The sequence below is a fragment of the Papio anubis genome, chromosome 11 (genome assembly GCF_008728515.1).
Source record: "Papio anubis isolate 15944 chromosome 11, Panubis1.0, whole genome shotgun sequence".
NCBI classification, from domain to species: domain Eukaryota; kingdom Metazoa; phylum Chordata; class Mammalia; order Primates; family Cercopithecidae; genus Papio; species Papio anubis.
In genome coordinates, this window is record NC_044986.1 from 98,676,440 (window position 1) to 98,697,137 (window position 20,698).

General features: G+C 40.6%; 1 protein-coding gene across 4 annotated transcripts in view; it reads left to right on the forward strand.

Moving 5' to 3' along the window:
• The window catches only part of MKX (mohawk homeobox), a 75,409-nt gene extending 55,449 nt beyond the window's left edge, over positions 1-19,960 (forward strand). For 2 of the 4 annotated variants that reach the window (XM_009214155.4, XM_031652426.1), the window contains 2 exons: positions 17,278-17,311; positions 17,417-19,960. In XM_009214155.4, coding sequence (XP_009212419.1) covers positions 17,278-17,311; positions 17,417-17,603 — 221 coding nt within the window. In that variant the 3' untranslated portion in view covers positions 17,604-19,960. Of the gene's footprint in view, positions 1-3,611; positions 4,479-17,277; positions 17,312-17,416 lie in introns of those variants that run through there. The other 2 variants (XM_009214156.4, XM_017962625.3) reach the window with 2 other exon arrangements.
• Positions 19,961-20,698: the final 738 nt, after the last annotated feature.

Sequence of the window (20,698 nt, forward strand, 5' to 3'; positions counted from 1 at the left end):
GATCATTCATACCCCAAACCTTAGCATCACACAATATACCTGTATAACAAACCTGCATATGTACCTCCTGAATTTAAAATAGTAGTTGAAATTATTACAAAAAAATCTTGGTTCATTCAATACAGGCTTAAGATGGCTGGTTGACCCTTGCTGGAATATTAGAAATCCAATAATATGTATATATATTTTACTATGACAAGGTAAGAGTGCCTTGTGCTGCTATACTTGAGTGAACACCAGGAATTCCAGCATGGTTCTTTACTAAAACAGTCCATTTCTAATGCTCCACACCATAGTTCTCATAGGGCAGCCCCTTCATCGTCAGCATCAGAACATCTGAGGAGCTTGTTCAAGTGCCATAGCCATGACCTACCTGAACACAATCTCAGAGATGGGATCCAGAAACTTTCCCCTTTGAAGACTTCCCCAGAGAATTTTATTCTCTTCTCTAGAGCATCCTAAGAAAATGAGTAAGAGGCCTGTATTAGTCCATTTGCACACTCCTATAAAGATACTACCTGAGACTGGGTCATTTATAAACAAAGGAGGTTTAGTTGACTCACAATTCTGTGTAGCAGGGGAGGCCTCAGGAAATTTACAATCATGGCGGAAGGAGAAGCAGGCACCTTCTTCACAAGGCAGCAGGAGAGAGAAGAGTGAGCAAGAGCAGGGAAAACTGCCTTATAAAACTATCAGATCTCATGAGAGTTCCCGCACTATCATGAGAACAGCATGGGGGAAACCACCCCCATGATCTGATCACCTCTCACTGGATCCCTCCCTCGACATGTGGGGATTATGGGGATTGTAATTCAAGATGAGATTTGGGAACACAGGCAAACTATATCAAGGCCTAAGGTATGACAGGAGAGACCCAGTAGGGGGCTTAGTATTTTTGTGGAGCTTGGAGTGGCCCCTTGGCTAACAAAGGATGATTTGCACCCTGACTTCTTCAAGTCAGGAAGCATAGTGCCACAGCCCTTCCTATGTGGTGGGCACTGTTTCAAGAGCTTTCCATTTAATACCTCATTTTATCCTCACAGCAACTGTACGAAGTAGGTGTTACAATGATCCCCATTTTATAGGTGGAAAAACCTAGATATAGTGTGTGTAAATAACTCCTCCAAGGTCATATACTTAGTGAGTCCACTATGTTCCCATGGGTCTAGGACAAATCCAGTGCCTCAGACAAATACTGTATGAGCAGGTGGTTTTGGATCTATGAAATGTTTTTTTATTTTCCTCCCAAAAGATCAACTTGTTAGGGTTTTGTTTTTGTTTTTGTTTTTGTTTTTTGAGATGGAATCTCGTTCTGTTGCCCAGGCTGGAGTGTAGTGGCACAATCTCAGCTCACTGCAACCTCCGCCTCCCGGGTTCAAACGAATCTCTGGCCTCAGCCTCCTGAGTAGCTGGGATTATAGGTGCACACCACCACACCCGGCTAATTTTTGTGTTTTTAGTAGAGATGGGGTTTCACCATGTTGGTCAGTCTGGTCTTGAACTCCTGACCTCGTCGTGATCTGCTGGCCTCAGCCTCCCAAAGTGCTGGGATTACACACGTGAGCCACCACGCCCAACCGACTTGTTAGGTTTAAGCAATTTATCAGTTACTTTTTTCTAGCAATCTCTTGTATTCTGTTTAGGTGGTAATCGTAGAAAAAGGATCTGTATGCCATTGAAATTTAATAAGTGTATATTTAATAGATTACTAGGAAAGGAACATAATCAGATGCTTCCAGTTAGCAAGAGCTGTCCCCAGTCACCCACACGTGGCTTCCTTCAGCCAGAACTGGTTCTCCTAGGCAGGGAATCTTTCTCTAGGAGCAGAGTTGTTCTCATTGAAAAGTAGAGGTGACCAGTCTCTTCCCTTTTTTTTGGAGGTTACATTGCTTCTTGGTTTGGGATGTACATCCCTGGGCAAAATTTAGAGTAGATCTCTCAGCAAGATTTAAAGTGGAGAGGAGTTATTTAGTGTTCTTTTGGTCAAAAGGGGTCATGGGAGGACCGCTAGACTAGGGGTGCTCTGTAACCTAGCTCCAGCCACCTTCCCACGGACAAGACAAGGACTTTTACCCTGCCTTTATTCACAGTTCTTTTTTAACTTATGCCCTTCAATACCATCAGCAGAAATCTTCCCCATTTTCATTTCAAAGTATACCTCCACCCCAGTTGAGGCTTTAAATACTGTTCCTAAATTAAAAGCAGAAAATTGCAGAACCTTTAAACATAGAAATGTGTGATCCTAGAACACTGACATGCCAAGTACAGTTTTAAGGTTTAAGTTTATTAAGAACATTGAAGCATATTTGAAATGTAGAAGAAAGACTGGTAATAGTATTCATCTTATATCTAAAATGTGGGATTTTTTTTCTAGTAGTAAATACAGCAGATGAACAGTGAGTAGAGAAACTGCCATTTGCTGATCTTGTGAAAGAGCCAAGAAGTTTGTGAGCATCACCTCTCTCATTGTGTCATTTCTGGTGTTAATCATTCAGACAGGTTTAACATGGAGATCTCCTAGTCTGAAGTGTCATTTCTGGAGACGGTAATTTGAAGAATTTGAGAGGCATGGCAATAATATGAGCCAATTCAAAGATACACTACAGTTCATGTATCAAAGGAAAAATACTTTTTGATGGTTTTTTAGAGATACTGAGGAGTTTGAAAAGAGATGGAGGAGCCAGACTTTCCAGATCATGAATGCACATTTTTTCCGTTTAAAGAGTCTTTTTTTTTTTTTTTTTTTTTTTTTTGCTGAAGTCATATTAGTCGTTTGTAGCCTAACACCATTCAGCTGTATATTTATTAACAAGTCAACCTTTCCAAAACGGCAGTGTGGTAACTGTAAAGTGAATCTTGGGAGAAATAAACCTTGTGCTATAGAACTGAAAGGATGAATATCAATATTAAGATGTGGGGACAAAATTAAGGTTTAGCTAAGAAGCACTATAAATGCATTTAGGTTTCAGAACTAGTAGCCCAACCTGCATGTAAAAATGAGTGCTTTTATAAACAATTAATGCTCTTTGCAACATACAAGCACACACAGAACTTATTCATGTATAGTTAGGAGTTCATTTTCTGAGACTTTGGCTGGAAATCTAGGTTTCATGGATGAAACACTTTGGGTAACATCTCCAATATTCCCCCTGAGAAAATGAAGTAACAAAATCCATTAGATACTTAAAGCTAATAGATATTCTTTAATGTGGCTCCAGGTCTCTTTGTCTTGGCATGTTGTGGTGTTTTGGCACAAAGGACCATCAGAAAAGCCATTTTTGTCTTTGAAGATGATAGATTCTGCACACTTAATCCATTAATCTGAGCTGATGGGCTTTTGCCCAGAGTTAAAATATTTTCTCCTTACATAATGGTTTTCATATTAAATCATCGAATAACACTAATTTTTCTGGTGACTGCATTTAATTCCATTTTCTAGATGTAGAAAATTAAAGTGAGAAGGGAGGTAAACTTTTTCTTTTTTTTAACGAGGACTTCTATAGTGCTTGCTATATGTGCTCAAGCTCTCTTCTAAGTGTTTTATAAAATATGAACTCATGTGGTCCACATAACTACCCTATGACTCCGGTACTATTATCCTCGTTTAATAGGTGATAAAGATGAAACACAGAGAAGTCAAGCAGCTGGCCAGCTTGGCACGTGGATGCTAAGTGAGAGAGCAGGGGTGCAGCTCATGCTGTCTAGGTCTGGAGTCTGAGCTCTGACCATTACACTACACGGCCTCTAAGGCTCCCTCCAGACCACCCTCGTGGAGAATACCAAGAGCCAAGAATAGAAACGAGAATACTTAACATTTCCAGATCCCCTTTCTGAACCCCCGCCGACCCTGGCCTCCCCATAGACTACATTCAAATCTTCAAAGTGAAATTTCAGGCTGAACATTTTAAACTTGGGGAAGATGGAGCCTTTGAGATCACAGAGGAGCAATCTTGGAAGATGGGACTATGCTGAATGACTTAGCATCAAGAATATTTAATGTGCTTAGTGAAAAAGATTAAAAGTGAATTGAAACATGATCATTGGGTGGTGTTCTGTTTATTCTGAACAGCTACTTTTAAGTTACAAGTCCCACTTCCTGCACCTCCACTGGCCCAGACTGATGAGGCCAGAAGAGCTGTGCATTTTACCAGAAAAAAGAAACATCAGGAAATGACTAAAGAGCCACCAGCCAGGGCAGTAGCTCCCTAACATAAGGAGCCAAGCAGCACTTTCACAGGTCTACCCAAGGCATTGGTACTCCTGCAGAAAGAAAGATGTCCTATCGTTGTTATTAATGGGATTATAACCTAGCCTGAGAGCTTTGAGATATGAAATAGCCCCATCTTAACCAGGGAGCTCTTCACTATTGGTTCAAAATAGAGAGGTGTGGGCTGGGCACAATGGCTCATGCCTGTAATCCCAGCACTTTGGGAGGCCGAGGCTGGTGGATCACTAGGTCAGGTGTTTGAGACCAGCCTGAACAACATGGTGAAACCCTGTTTCTACTAAAAATACAAAAAATAGCTGGGCGTGGTGGTGCACACCTGTAATTCCGCTACTTAGGAGGCTGAGGCAGGAGAATTACTTGAACCCAGGAAGTAGAGGTTGCAGTGAACCAAGATCATGCCACTGCACTCCAGCCTGGACGACAGAGCGAGACTCCGTTTCAAAAAAAAAAAAAAAAAGAAAGAAAGAAAGAAAGAAAAAGAAAAAAAGAGAGATGTGGCTTTCAATTTTTATTTTCTGGCAGTAGCTAGTTGAGGGGACTATGCATTGACAGAAAGGCAGTTGAAGGTAAGGACCCTGTGGATCCAGGACATCTGGGTGTCATTAGCCATCAAGAGGGGCCAGCCCACATAAGCAGTGGCAGAAAGGAAAAGAATCTCTGGCCAGAATATGGAAGTCATGGCTGGAGGCAACATTGGCTTTATTTTTGGAAAAGAGTTGGCCGGGCGCTGTGGCTCATGCCAATAATCCCAACACTTTGGGAGGCCAAGGTGGGCGGATCACCTGAGGTTGAGAGTTTGAGACCAGCCTGGCCAACGTGATGAAACCTCATCTCTACTAAAAATACAAAAATTAGCCAGGCATGGTGGCGGGCACCTATAATCCCAGCTACTTGGGAAGCTGAGGCAGGAGAATCGCTTGAACCCGGGAGGAGGAGGTTGCAGTGAGCCGAGATCGTGCCACTGCACTCCAGCCTGAGTGACTGAGTAAGACTGTCTCAGAAGAAAGAAAAGACTTTTCTTTTATTTTCTTTTTCTCTTCTCTTCTCTTCTTTCTTTCTTTTTTTCTTTCTTTCTCTCTCTCTCTCTCTCTTTCTTTCTTCAAATTCTGAAATAATTTTAGATGCCTCTCATTCTTTATACCCCCAGGATAACTAATTCAGCTAGTCTATTACAAGAAGAAAAAAAATACTAAGTCCATCCATGAATATGAGGTGGGTTTCATTTTATTCATCTATTATTCATTATTCACTTCTCACCACTTAGAAAGCTTCCAAAGCTCTCTTATCTCCACACCCACAAAATCCAGGCTTCTAATAACTCTTTTATCTTCAGTAGCCTTGATTTTCACCAGGCTTTAGTTGCAGTCTCTTCCTGTCATGCCAGAGTTTTAGAGTCAAACTCACTTTGGTCAGCGGGACTGGTAGAAGCAGTCTGGTCATCAACAAATAAGTGTTATGGGTTGTTGGGTGGTTTTCCTTTACTTCCTTTTCTGGCAAATATCACTTAGAATGATTTATCTTTACTCATTCAAAAGCTCTAACTGTCCCAAAGAGAGGATAACCACAAAAATTTCCTGTAAAAGTGACACAGCACTTTTCCTCTAAAAGTGACGCCTAGGAACTGTTTAGCAGTCATTCACTCAGGGCTATAGAGGAGTAGTTATAGGGATATCACACACACATCGATTAGAAATCACTCTACTGGGCCGGGCGCAGTGGCTCACGCCTGTAATCCCAGCACTTTGGGAGGCCAAGGCAGGCGGATCACGAGGTCAGAAGGTCGAGACCATCCTGGCTAACACAGTGAAACCCCGTCTCTACTAAAAATACAAAAAAAAATTAGCTAGGCGTGGTGGCGGGCGCCTGTAATCCCAGCTACTCAGGAGGCTGAGGCAGGAGAATGGTGTGAACCCGGGAGGCAGAGGTTGCAGTGAGCCAAGATCACGCCCCTGCACTCCAGCCTGGGAGACAGAGCAAGACTCCGTCTCAAAAACAAACAAACAAACAAACAAAAAGCAAAGCAAAACAAAACAAAAATCCAAAAGAAATCACTCTACTGAAAGTATAAAGAAGATCTCAAGACAACTTACTTGAATTCCCTATTCTACAATTTGGACAGATTCCTTGATATTACGTATTAAATCATAAGGAGAAAAAAAATCTGGTTTTGGTCTCTTTGTGGTCTAAAATCCTAGCAAAAAGTACAGAGAAGTTTAATCCGTTTTTAATAGGTTCTGCTGCCATAGGCTTTCTATGTATACAATGCATTAAGTCTTGCCACGGTCTTTGCAGGTGGCTTTATTGACAGAGGTTACTTGGATAGTGCCATGCAGGGGTTAAAAACAAGACCTTCAGGGCCAGGGGACCTCGTGCTGAGTCTCACAGCTTGCAAAGGTGCAAGTTCCTGGACCCCTCTAAGCTACAGTGTCATTTGTAAATAAGGGTGATGGTGCTATCACACAGGGTCATTGCAGGCATTTAATCAGATAACATTTGTAGAGTTTCTGGCATAGTGCCTGGCATAAGAATAAGCATACAATAAATATTAGCAGCAGCATTAGATTCTCATAGGAGCATGAACCCTATTGTGAACTGTGCATACAAGGGATGTAGGTTGTGAACTCCTTACGAGAATCTAACTAATGCTTGATGATCTGAGGTGGAACCGTTTCATCTCAAACCCCCCACTCCCTGCTCTGTGAAAAAACTGTCTTCTACAAAACCAGTCCCTGGTTATTTTAAAGCTAACTCCTTCTTGCAACATTTGCACTGCTTAATATTCAAGTTTAAGTTGGATGGAGCTGGATTTTGAATTCTTTCAGGCTGTTTCTATTTTACAGACAAAACCCACTGCTACATTGGGAAAGGCCAAAGGGTAAATTACTGTCTTATTTATTAACAGAAGGTAAGGTGAACATGGAAGTTCAGTAGCAGGTTGTAACACATGTCCAGAATGATGCCATTTAAAAAAAATGTGTATAATACTTGTTTGGAAGGCCATATATCCAAATGTTAATATTAATTATCCCTGATTGCCCCTTATTTTCTATTTTACACTTTTTCTTAGATTTTCTGCAGGGAAGCTGTATTACTTTCTTATTTTAAAAAAACAACAAATGCTATATATTTATGTGCATATGTGTGTGTGTGTCTCATTCTGTCACCCAGTCCTGAGTGCAGTGGCATGATCTCAGCTCACTGCAGTCTTGACCTCCTAGGCTCAAGTGATCCTCCCACCTCGGCCTTCCGAGTAGCTGGGACTACAGACACACACCACCATGCCTGGCTAATTTTAAAAAATTTTAATAGACACAAAGTATCACCATATATGTTGCCCAGGCTGGTCTCAAACTCTTGGGCTCAAGCAATCCTCCTGCCTCAGTCTCTCAAAGTGCTAGGATTACAAGCATAAGCTGCTGTATCCAACCAATGAATGCTATTTATAAAAAGAAAGAACTGTATGGTCACTGTAGAACCAATTTGTAGAGGGGTGTGGAAGCCCAGCTTCAGTCTCCAGGTATGAAAAAGTAGAGATGGAGACTGTAGCCATGTGAGCAGGGAGCCCTGGGGATTGCTTGTGAGCCCTGGGGGTCATTTGGTAAGGCACTGCAACTTCACAGCAATTGGTATTTCAGAATCTTCAGTGAGGTTTTATACCTGCCGTACTCACCAGAGTCTTGTTCTTATCCTCAGTTGTTCCAATAACTCCAGAAACTGATCTGGTACCCCCAGAGGCTCTCTGGATTTCTGAGGTCAATAACACACTAGACGCAGGTTCTGCACACCTACTATCAAAGTAATGGCCCCCAAACTTAACAGTTGTGTAGAAGCACAGTTTTCAAGCATCTGGAGCTCTGACTTGCTTTGGATCATTATCACAGGCCCCAGATTTCTAATTGCTCTGCAAGGACACTAGGCCAGGCCTAATGAGCAAGGTGAATATAGTCATGTGTTGCTTAACAACAGGGATGTGCTCTAAGAAATGCAAATGTATCATCAGGCAGTATCCTGGACTACAATGTATCCTAGACTACAAACCTGTACAGTAGATTACTATACTGACTACTGTAGGCAATCGGAGCCAATGGTAAGCATTAAAAATATGTATCTAAAAGAAACTACCATCAGAATGAACAGGCAACCTACAGAATGGGAGAAAATTTTGGCATCTACTCATCTGACAAAGGGCTAATATCCAGAACCTATAAAGAACTCAATCAAATTTACAAGAAAAAAACAAACAACCCCATCAAAAAGTGGGCAAAGGATATGAACAGACACTTCTCAAAAGAAGACATTCATACAGCCAATAGACATAGGAGAAAATGCTCATCATCTCTCGCCATCAGAGAAATGCAAACCAAAACCACAATGAGATATTGTCTCACACCAGTTAGAATGGCAATCATTAAAAAATCAGGAAACAACAGGTGCTGGAGAGGATATGGAGAAATAGGAACACTTTTACACTGTTGGTGGGACTGTAAACTAGTTCAACCATTGTGGAAAACAGTATGGCGATTCCTCAAGGATCTAGAACTAGAAATACCATTTGACCCAGCCATCCCATTACTGGGGATATACCCAAAGGATTATAAGTCATGCTGCTATAAAGACACATGCACACGTATGTTTATTGCGGCACTGTTCACAATAGCAAAGACTTGGAATCAACCCAAATGTCCATCAGTGACAGACTGGATTAAGAAAATGTGGCACATGAATACTATGCAGCCATAAAAAAGGGTGAGTTCGTGTCCTTTGTAGGGACATGGATGCAGCTGGAAACCATCATTCTCAGCAAACTATTGCAAGAACAGAAAACCAAATACTGCATGTTCTCACTCATAGGTGGGAATTGAACAATGAGATCACTTGGACACAGGGTGGGGAACATCACACACTGGATCCTATTGTGGGGAGGGGGGAGGGGGGAGAGATAGCATTAGGAGATATACCTAATGTAAATGACGAGTTAATGGGTGCAGCACACCAACATGCCACATGTATACATATGTAACAAACCTGCACGTTGTGCACATGTACCCTAGAACTTAAAGTACAATTTAAAAAAAAAAAAAAAGGAGTTAACAGAAATGGGACCTGATTTCCTTTGGGAATCTTATAATAATGAATACTTTAAAAATATAGAAAGTAATTCCTACTCACTAGAAGAAATGTTTTACGTATTAATTGGGTTTTCCCAAAGGGTAGAAAAGTAGTACAATGAAGTAAAATATATATATATATATGTATGTATCTAAACATACCTTCACACAGAAAAGACACAGTAAAATATGGTATAAAACAGGGGCCCCTCAGCCCCAGGCCACGGACCGGTAGCAGTCCAGGCTCCATAGCAGGAGCTGCATAAGCAGCTTTATCTGTATTTACAGCTGCTCCCCATCGCTCACATTACCATCTGAGCTCCACCTCCTGTCAGATCAGCGCTGGTGTTAAATTCTCACAGGAGCGCGAACCCTATTGTGAACTGCGCGTGTAGTTGTGCACTTCTTTTTCTTTTTTTTTCTTTTCTTTTTTTGTTTTTTTGAGACTGAGTCTAGCTCTGTTGCCCAGGCTGGAGTGCTGTGGTGCAATGAGATATCAGCTGACTGCCACCTCCACCTCCCAGATTCAAGCGATTCTCCTGTCTCAGCCTCCCAAGTAGCTGGGATTACAGGTGCCTGCCACCACGCCCAGCTAATTTTTGTATTGTTAGTAGAGATGGGATTTCACTGTGTTGGCCAGGCCACCACACCCAGCTAATTTTTGTATTTTTAGTAGAGATGGGGTTTCACTGTGTTGACCAGGCTGGTCTCACACTCCTGACCTTGTGATCCACCCTCCTCGGCCTCCTGCAGTGCTGGGATTACAAGCACGAGCCACTGCGCCTGGTTGGTTGTGCGCTTCTTATGAGAATCTAACTAATGCCTGATGATCCAAGGTAGAACAGTTTTATCCTGAAACTGCCTCCCTCCCTGGTCTGTGGGAAAATGGTCTTCCACAAAACCAGGCCCTGGTGCCAAAAAGGTTTAGGACTGCTGGTAAAAAATAAAATAATTATGCACTTGTATAAGGCACTTACCATGAACGGAGCTTGCAAGGCTGGAAGTTGCTTTGGGTAAGTGAGTGAGTGAGTGGTGAGTGAATGTGAAGGCCTAGGACGTTACTCTACATTACTGTAGACTTTATAAACACTCAACACTAAGACCACCCTAAATTTATTTAAAAATTTTTTTCTTCTATAATAAATTAATCTTAGCTTACTGTTACTTTTTACTTTATAAGCTTTTTAAAAAAACGTTTTGACTCTTTTGTAATAACACTTAGCTTAAAACACAAACACATTGGACAGCTGTATGAAAATATTTTCTTTATATCCTATTCTGTAAACTTTTTCCTGTTATTAAAATTTTTCATTTCTTATTTTTACTTTCTAAACACTTTTGTTAAAAACTAAGCCACAAACACACACATTAGCCTAGGCCTGCACAGGGTAAGGCTCGTCAATATCACTGTCTTCCACCTCTATGTCTTCAGGGGCAATAACACGCATGAAGCTGTCATCTCCGATAATTGCAATGCCTTCTTCTGGAATTCCTCCTGAAGGGCCTGCCTGAGGCTGTTTTACAGTTAACCTTTTTTTTTTTTTTTGAGACGGAGTCTTGCTCTGTCGCCCAGGCTGGAGTGCAATGGTGCAATCTCGGCTCACTGCAACCTCTGCCTCCTGGGTTCAAGCAATTCTTCCGCCTCAGCCTCCCAAGTAGCTGGGATTACAGGCACCCGCCACCACACCCAGCTAATTTTTTTGTATTTTTAGTAGAGATGGGGTTTCACCATGTTGACCAGATTGGTTTTCAACTCCTGGCCTCAAGTGATTCGCCCACCTCAGCCTCCCAAAGTGCTAGGATTACAGGCGTGAGCCACCGCGCCCGGCTACAGTTAACTTTTGAAATATAAGTTGAAGGAGCACACTCTCAAATAACAATAAAAAATATAGTAAATACATAAACCCAGTAACATAGTCATTTATTATTACCAAGTATTATGTACTGTACATAATTTATGTGCTATACTTTATACATTTAGCAGCTCAGTAGGTGTTGTTGTTTGTTTGTTTGTTTGTTTTGCAATGGCGTCCTGCTGCGTCACCAGACTGGAGTGCAATGGCGAGATCTTGGCTCACTGCAACCTCCACCTCCCGGGTTCCTGCGCTTCTCCCACCTCAGCCTCCTGAGTAGCTGGGATTACAGGCATGCAACACCATGCTTGGCTAAGTTTTTGTATTTTTTAGTAGAGACAAGGTTTCACCCTGTTGGCCACGCTGGTCTTGAACTCCTGAACTCAAGTGATCCACCCGCCTCGGTCTCCCAAAGTGCTGGGATTACAGGCGTGAGCCACTGCGCCCAGCCTCAATAGGTTTCTTTACACCAGTATCACCACAAACACATGAGCAATGTGTGGCACGACCACATTATGATGTCACTAGGTGACAGGAATTTTTCAGCTCCATTATAATCTTCTGGGCCACTGTCATACGTCTGGCTTGTCACTGACCGAATTATCGTTAGATGGTGCACAACTGTACCTTCTTTTATTGTTTTAAAATATGAGTGGCTTCTTCTTCCCACTCAAATAATCCTAGTGGACTGTCTTTGTTTTCCCCCTTGGCTGAGCTATTTCAGTGATGATTTCTCACTGACTCATTTACTTCCCTTTCCGTGATCTCAAAAGTTTTTTTTCTTCTACTCCCTCCATTTTAATTTAAGGAAACATATATAATTTTTCGATTGTTTAATTTAAAAACCTGAATTCTTAATCTCGCCTCATTTTATTTACATTTCAGTGGCATATGTGAAACAAAAACATTTTTCCCTTTAGGGCCTATTTATTAAATTTTTTAAAAACCTCAGAGAAAAAGATTTGGCCACATTTTTGTCTCTTTTTATGGCTACAAATATAACATCGGGAATATATATCAGAACTGATGTGCTTCTGAGTTGCATTTTTCACAGTTGGCCGCAGAGGTTTTTGCTCAGATATCTCGAGTTGCATTGGAACTGGGTTTTCTGTATAATTTTTTTCTCTACTTAACTGTAGAAGGAAACACATGTCCAAACTGAGGATAGCCCCACTTTAAGTTTCAACATGGTTTGGGTTTTGCAGCATCCAAGATTTTCCTAACTACACACCTCTTTTTTTTTCTTTTCTTTTCTTTTTTCGTCTTAAAACACGCTCTTTTGGCTGGTTCAATAAGCCGTTCCTGCCAACCAGTTGCTTTTATGGTAATTGACAGCGTAGCTGATTTTTGGAACCTTGGAATCTAAAGAGGCATTTTAGCTCAGACTTTGGAGAGGCTGAGCCAAGCTACTTGCAGAGTAAGAGATACAGCCGAGCCAAATGTGGGGCAGTCAGACCCTGAGTCTGTGCATGCTAATGAACTGCTCTCAAGAGTCTACATACCAGGAGCTAGCTCCAACTTGCGTTTTCCCTCTTTCAGCAACATGCACGATCCTTCCCTCTCCTGTCTGATTGTTTCTGGAGCTACTAGGTGCCACTTCTCAAGTGGAGCCAGTGAGACCACCTGTCAGCAGTGGACAGATGTGTCAGGACCCCCATGACCACCAGGGGTGGGGTACACAGACCCACTGCACCTCAAATACTGACCATGAGCTGAAAAGACACAAGACACAGCACACTTGAGCCAGAGAAGAGCTGATAAGTTTTTACTTCAAAGGGAAAGAGCATAAGAAAAAAAAAATTACAACATTAATACAGCCAGTTAGTATAATGAGAAGATTGTAAATTTTCTGAATTCCCCTCAAATGATATCAGTTCGCTAAAAACTGTGACATTTCTCCAGATTTCATCTTAGCACAACAAATAGAAAAAAAAAAAAAATCTCCCCAGTCTCCCAGATCTTTCGAGTCCTTGCTTTCCTAAAAAAAAAGCACAAATGTTTCAGAGTCAAAGGGCTCTGTTTACTATCTTCCTTTTGCCGGTTTGGCTTTTCTGGGAACCAGCACACATTACTCCACAGGAGGTGGCTCTTGGACTACAAAATACCCAAGTGACACTGGGCAGCCCACCAGTAACAGCCTCAGGAAAAGCGTGCCCTTCTAACATCAATTCATTTTTTGAACTAAAAGCACTTTGGGCACAGAGACTGCCCACCCCCGGCACTTCCCAAGTGGTGGTAAGCAGCTTTTCCTGGTGGATTTCAGTCTTTGAGATTGAGTTTTGTTGTATGCAGTTTTCACACTGACTACTGATAGAGAAGTAACATGTGTCTATTCTCCATTACTTTTTTTTAAATAGAAATTCTTTTTTTATTGTATTATTCTTTATGTTCTAGGGTACATGTGCACAACGTGCAGGTTTGTTACATAGGTATACATGTGCCATGTTGGTTTGCTACACTCATCAACTTGTCATTGACATTAGGCATTTCTCTTAATGCTTTCCCTCCCCCAGCTCCGCACCTCCCGAAAGGCCCCAGTGTGTGATGTAAAACAATTTTCTTCTATTACTGGAAAGGAACCCAATCTATACCTAGTGACATTGAATGTGCCCATCTGCCTGAAAAATAAAATACAGAATTCAGTGTATTGAATCCTGTGTAGTACATTGTTGAGATTTGTAAAACCTAATTAAGAATACCTGCATGGGGATTTGAGTCTACGTTTTTGCACTTCAAAGGTATTTTCATAGGCACCAAAGTGTCAAACACATACACCCAAAGAGTAAGCAGAATTTTATAATTTCACAGTTGGCTGTAGTAAACATGTTTCTCAGTGGAACAAGTCCAAGGAGTCAGCCACAGGGAGTGCTAGCCACAGCCAGGCGCTCACGAAGCTGCAAGACATGCAAGTCAACTCCTCATCCTAAATAGAGGCTCTCCGTGGACCTGAGCCATGAATTACATCTTCTCCTTCCACGTGCAGGCTCCATACATTGATGGCATTGATGCATTGACAGGTTCTGTAACCCATAACGTATTTGATAGGCACAGGCTTTCTTCTTGTGTGTGCAGTAACCACTCTGAGGTTGACAGTTCAGATAGGGAACCGGGTTCTGGTCTCCTTCGCCTATGTGAGATGGCTTCGTCTGGGAGCCAGAGCGTCAGTTACATAGTCTTCTCTAAATTATGTTTTGTTATTTCCCTAACGTTATTTAAGCCTCATGGAACTTACTCTGCTTTTGCCAAGTCTTTCCATTGAATAAATATCTCCATAACCTATTGCTTCACTTTGGCAACAGAATTGTTGCAATTTGTGGGCAAAATGGAGCAAAGGCCTAACTCATTTTTTTTTTTTTTCCTCTGTGAAATGTGCAATTTGCTGGCTTTCCTTCTCCCAGACGAAAGCCTTGACTTGTTCTCTGTTCTGGTAGCACCTTGTCTCTGTCCTCACTGAGTGAAGATTTACAGATAGGAGAATAGTACTCGATAAAAAATGACTTCACAGATACCGTGGAGGCTTGTTATCCATACACAAAGTCAGTAATCATAAATAAATTAGGCCACGAAGTGCTCAGAATTGTGCCTGGCACGTAGTAAATGATCTGTAAATCAGTAGTATCAGAGTTCTGTAAATTACAAATGATCATTCTTTTCGTGCATTTACATGAGTTACTTTATAATTGCAAAACTATGGAAAGTAGCAGAGGTATAGCTAAGCATCCAGGCTGACCCTGTAAGAGCCAGAAGCTGGCAGAGCTGCAGAAGGTAACAATCTAACTGTTCACAGATCCAATAATTTCCCCCAAAGGATCCCTAAAACCTTATAAAATGCCGCCTGAGTAGTCAGTGAAAGGAGACCAAGGGAACTAACACTCGTCGTTCCATTCTGGGCCAGACACACATGATCTCATGTGTTCTTCACAACCACCTTGCCATTTGTTCACTAAATGCTTTTGTTTTGTTTATTCGCCTTGTTTATTTAAGTTCCTTAGGTGAAGGGTTGTGAAAAGAGCTCAGAGTGACCCATGATTGTCTCGTGGTCTACACCTTAAGGCTGAACTCAGGATATGTCAGCAGGCTTTCCCCATTCTTTTCCTTCAGACAGGGTATTGAAGCTTGGCTGCCTCATGGTCATGTCATTTGTTTTCTCTTGACCACCTCTTCCCTGGGAAATTTTGCCCTGCTTAGACTATATGACGATCGTGTTGACGTTATTCTTCTCAAACCTCTTCTAGTTCTGTGACTCTCTTAGAGCTCAGAATTGGAAATTAGGATGCATTTCCTAACTATCCTTAAGCAGTGTAGAGAAAAAGAAATTGTGAGAAATATTGGGTTGGCGGGGATGGGAGGTGGGGTAAAAGGAAGGGAGAGGACTAAGGGCAGGAAAAGACAGTTTTGTAAAGGCCACAGAACTAGCAGAGGGCCTTGCATCTTCCAAGTTTCCTGTGTGGAGCACAGTGCCACGTGCAGTAGCTCCCTGGTAATATTGATTATTGTTGTGGATGAGGATGGTGATGAAGAGGGGCTCACCCACTGTCTGGTTTTGGAGTCTCAACCCTACTCCTTTGCTAGGACGCCATGCCAGTAGCCTATCTACCACCCCCCTACATCTTTCCCTTCAGTAGGGAAATTTTTGTGTTACTCATACCAGATTCTTTTAGCCTAAGGAGCTCGAGAACCCATTTTTGTGGGTTCTTTATATTTATGTGGTGTTGAGAGACATTCGTGTTCGGAGTGAAGCAGCAAATCTAAACCAAAGATGTGAGTGTAGAAGCAAAAGCTAGCATCCTAACTTTCATTTCCTGCAGCAGCAGGAGGAGGCGTTCTTTTGGAAATTGAGGACTGGTGCCTGCTTCTTCTAATAAATATGCCAGGAAATCCTGTATTGCTATCGCCATTGGGTCTGTTACTCATTTGCTAACTAGCAGAGGGAACTATTTGCCCATCCTTTGTCTGAAATAAATGTGTGATAACTGGCCAGGCACGGTGGCTCACACCTGTAATCCCAGCACTGTGGGAGGTCGAGGCAGGGAGATCAGGAGGTCAGGAGTTCAAGATCAGCCTGACTAACATGGTGAAACCCTGTTTCTACTAAAAATACAAAAATTAGCCAGGCATGGTGGCAGGTGCCTGTAATTCCAGCTACTCAGGAGCCTGAGGCAGGAGAATTGCTTGAAACCGGGAGGTGGAAGTTGCAGTGAGCCGAGATCACACCATTGCACTCCAGCCTGGGCAACACAGCAAGCCTCCTTCTCAAAAAAAAAAAAAAAGAAAAAAGAAAATTTGATAACCATGAAATTATAGAATCATTGAGCCAGAAGCACCCCCAAGTTTGTCTAGAACCCCCAGTTTTTTATTTTAATTTTCTTAGAGACAGGATCTTGCTTTATTGCCCAGGCTGGAGTGCAGTGGCATAATCCCTGCTTACTGCAGCTTCAACCCCTGGGCTCAAGCCATCCTCCCACCTCAGCCTCCTGAGTAACTGGGAAGACAGGTGAACACCCACCATACCCAGCTATTTTTATTTTTATTTTTAGTAGAGATGAGATCTCACGATGTAGCACAGGCTGGTCTCGAATTCCTAGGCTCAAGCAATCCCCCTGCCTTGGCCTCCCAAAGTACTGGGATTACAGATATGAGCCACTGTGCCCAGCCAAAACTCCCTGATTTGATAGTTAGAGAACTGAATCCCAGACATTGTGGGAGGTCATAATCTGCCCCCAAGTTACACTGCAGGTGGATAGTAGGGCAAGGCCAGAACCTGGCCCCAGGCACAGTCAGCACTTTTTTCCTTATGCTGCTTGTCTCCTGATCCAAAAGGCCCCAATTTCTCAGAGGAAATAACTTCAGATTATTGTATAGCTATGAGAGCTCCCTTTTATTCTTTACTACCCACTGTCATCTTATTTCTGCCCCTTTGCAATTTTTTTCATCTTAATACAAACTGCTTTATCTTTATTAAAAGCTAACTAATTTTCAACTATATTTCCTGAAGAACTTTTACTTCTGGTCATTAGTGATGAAACTCCTGCGATGAGAAAAGAAAGGAAAAAAATAAAAATAACTGAATTTTTGCTTTTCTTTACAGACACTCTGGAAAACGGATCCAATAAGGGTGACAGGTGAGCAAAATGTTCCCATTGGCCGTGCCTGCTTTTCAGCGATGACATTTTCAATGCAAACTGCAGTGAGTTTGATCGTTTACTTTCTGTTTTGCTTAACTCCAGTGCAGCTAACAGAAAGGGACCGAGCAAAGATGACACGTATTGGAAGGAGATCAACGCAGCTATGGCCTTAACAAATCTTGCACAGGGAAAGGACAAACTGCAGGGAACTACCAGCTGCATCATCCAGAAGTCGTCCCATATAGCAGAAGTAAAGACTGTCAAAGTGCCGCTGGTGCAGCAGTTTTGAGAGCTTGTTGCTTTTCAGATCCAATGGATGTTCTTTCCAGTGTTTTCGTCAACCCTCATCCTAAGAGCCGAAGCAGGGATGAAAATGACTCTCTCCCAAACCTCTTCTTATTTTTAATTATCCCAAATATATCATTTAGTTGCTTCTGTAAAAGACATATAAATTATAAAAAACTCATTTTAATCAAAAATATTAACTTATTTTATGTTACTCAAACTATGCATAAAATGTCTGCATTACCATTACAGTAAGTGCCTTGCTTCCCAAAAATAAGTTCCAACGTGGGCATAGTTGAACAGCTATGCCTCAAAATGCCAACGCCATATGCTTATTAGCCTGTGTGCATCATTCCAGATGGACCTAATCATTCCAGGACTGAAACCAGAATCGCTGAAAGCCCTTGAAATGCATTCAATAATTCACAAGTTAAAACTTGGATATCTGTTCAGCCCAAATGAAATCTTCCTTTTAAAAAAAGTCTACAGTATTGAAAATTGTTCAATGTGCTTTTCAGAGTGACAGTGAGACTTTTATGCATGTATCTTGCCTGCATATCTGATATGTTACAAACTTCCAAAATTCAAGGTGCAGCGATCCACATAACGTTGTACATTTAAGAAGTGATTCCTTCAAGTTAATTTAAAATTTCAATGAATACATGGTGATCAGGAAAACTTTTTTTCAAGCACTGTTGGAAAGTACCACAAAGCCCTTTAGAATTAATCTGGATTTTTTTCTCAAGTTCTGCTGAAGTTTAAAAAAAAAAAAAAACAACTTTATTATATAAATAACTCAAAATTTTCCTGTGTAAAACTAAACCTGTAGTTTTAAAACATAATCCTGTTTGCATTAGAGCTCACTGTCTTTTTGTGATGGAAACTGTGTTCATATGGTATGACTAAAAATCTTTTATTTGATTCGTTTCAAATTACAATTGCTGATGGACAATTTGTATTGCAGCGAGAACAAGAGAATGAAAGAAATGTATCTCTGTGCGGCTATACATACACATACATAAAATTGATTTTTAAATTTAAAACATATGGAAAACAAAACATTGAACAGTTTGAATTTTGCCAAGTTGGACATTAATGTAAAAGTGAAGTGAAATCGTGCATTGAAAGAAAACATTTTGTTTCTAAATTAGACTACCATTGAGTGAGAACAATCAATATCAAGAAAGAAGACTATCTTTCTCAACTAAACAATAATATTCTAATCAGCTTGGGAAGACTTGAAACTTGAATAAACAGTGGAAATGCCAAATATAACAGAGGGTATGTGCTACAGAGAAGTAAAAACGGTTTGACTCTTTTATGATGGGATTTTTTTTTCTGGGTATGTAATCTATTTTTTTTTTAAACTGGAAAGCATTTTTGTCAGTGTGAATGAGGGTCAATAGTGTAGCCAAGTGGTGACATTTTTCTTTATTTTGCAAAATGCTTTTAAAACCAAAGGCTGCTCTAGTTGACGGACAGTATCAGTCTTGATATAAATTGTAGGACACTTTTTCATGTAACATAGCATTTGGGGATTGGATTTATTTAGTGTAATGAAGATAATTTGATATAAAAATATTTTGTGTATATATATATTTTTACTTTGTTTTCTAAATTGCTGTTTGCAGTAACAGTAAGCGCAAAGCAAAATATATAAGTTATGACTGTATGATCAGATGAAGTATGAGTTCTTTTGGTTTGCATCCTTAAATAGTTAGAGATCTCTGATACAAACTTTGGAATCTTTACAAAACAATTTTGCCAAAATGTGAGCATGTCAATGAAAACTAAAGACAAATACTTCACTCTTTTTCATACTATTATAAGTTATTCTGGTATTAAATATGTTAATAAAAGTGTTTTTGTTTTAACATATTTCAGTTAGATGAATGAATGCTGGTTGTATTTTATTTGAATGAGTCATGATTCATGTTTGCCGTCTTTTTTAAAAAATCAGCAAATTTCTTCTCTGTTATAAATTATAGATGACAAGGCAATATAGGACAACTATTCACATGATTTTTTTTAATACCAAAGGTTGGAAGATTTTATAATTAACATGTCAAGAAGACTTTATAATAAGCACATCCTTGGCAATATCTCCAATTGCAATGACTTTTTAATTTATTTTTTCTTTTGCTGCTTTAACATTTTCTGGATATTAAAATCCCCCCAGCCCTTTAAAAGAATCTTGAACAATGCTGAGCCGGCAGCTGAAAATCTAACTCATAATTTATGTTGTAGAGAAATAGAATTACCTCTATTCTTTGTTTTGCCATATGTAATCACTTTAATAAAATTAATAACTGCCAGGAGTTCTTGACAGATTTAAAATAAAAGTTAATTTCTAGACCTCAATGATCGTATGGATTTTGTTTTCCTTTGAGAGCTGAGCAGGTAGATGAAGCAGTAGAACAGACGGGCCCATTATATGCAGCAATTCTCCTTAGACTGTTAAGGGATATGATATGGGAGTGCTGCATTTGTATTAGGTTTCAATTTCATCACCTTAGGCCACCAATCCAGCTTTTAAAGACTGAGGAAAATGGAGTGTGATGCTGACTATTAAAATACGTACCTTTAAAATGAGCATTTTCACATAATACCTTCTTTCCCTCACTAATACAATTAGCATTATTTGTGGCGTGCTCTGCACTGGAGAGAAAACCTTGGCTTTGAAGCTAGACAGAACTACCTTTGAATCTCAGCTTTGTCCCTTACTACTTAGTCATTCTTACCTAGTTTCTTCATCTGCAAAGTGGGAGTAAGGAGCTATACCTTCTAGAGTTTGTAATAAGATTGAGATAAAATACAATACATAAAGTGCCTACCACAGTGTCTGTCCGATAATAGGTGCTTGGTAGCTGGAACGTATTATTATGTAGTTACAATTCCTCTCTCCAGGCTTTATGCACAAGAAAGTAGAAATATTTAAAATAAATGCAACATAAGAAATGGGTAGTTTAACGAACAGCTGTGGAGAGGGAGAGATGCCTGAAAAGTAAAGCTGCTGTGCAATGGTGAAAGTTGGTATCAGAGTTAGAAAGGCCTTTAGGAAGATTAGTTTAGCATCGTCACTTTGAATTTACAGGCAAA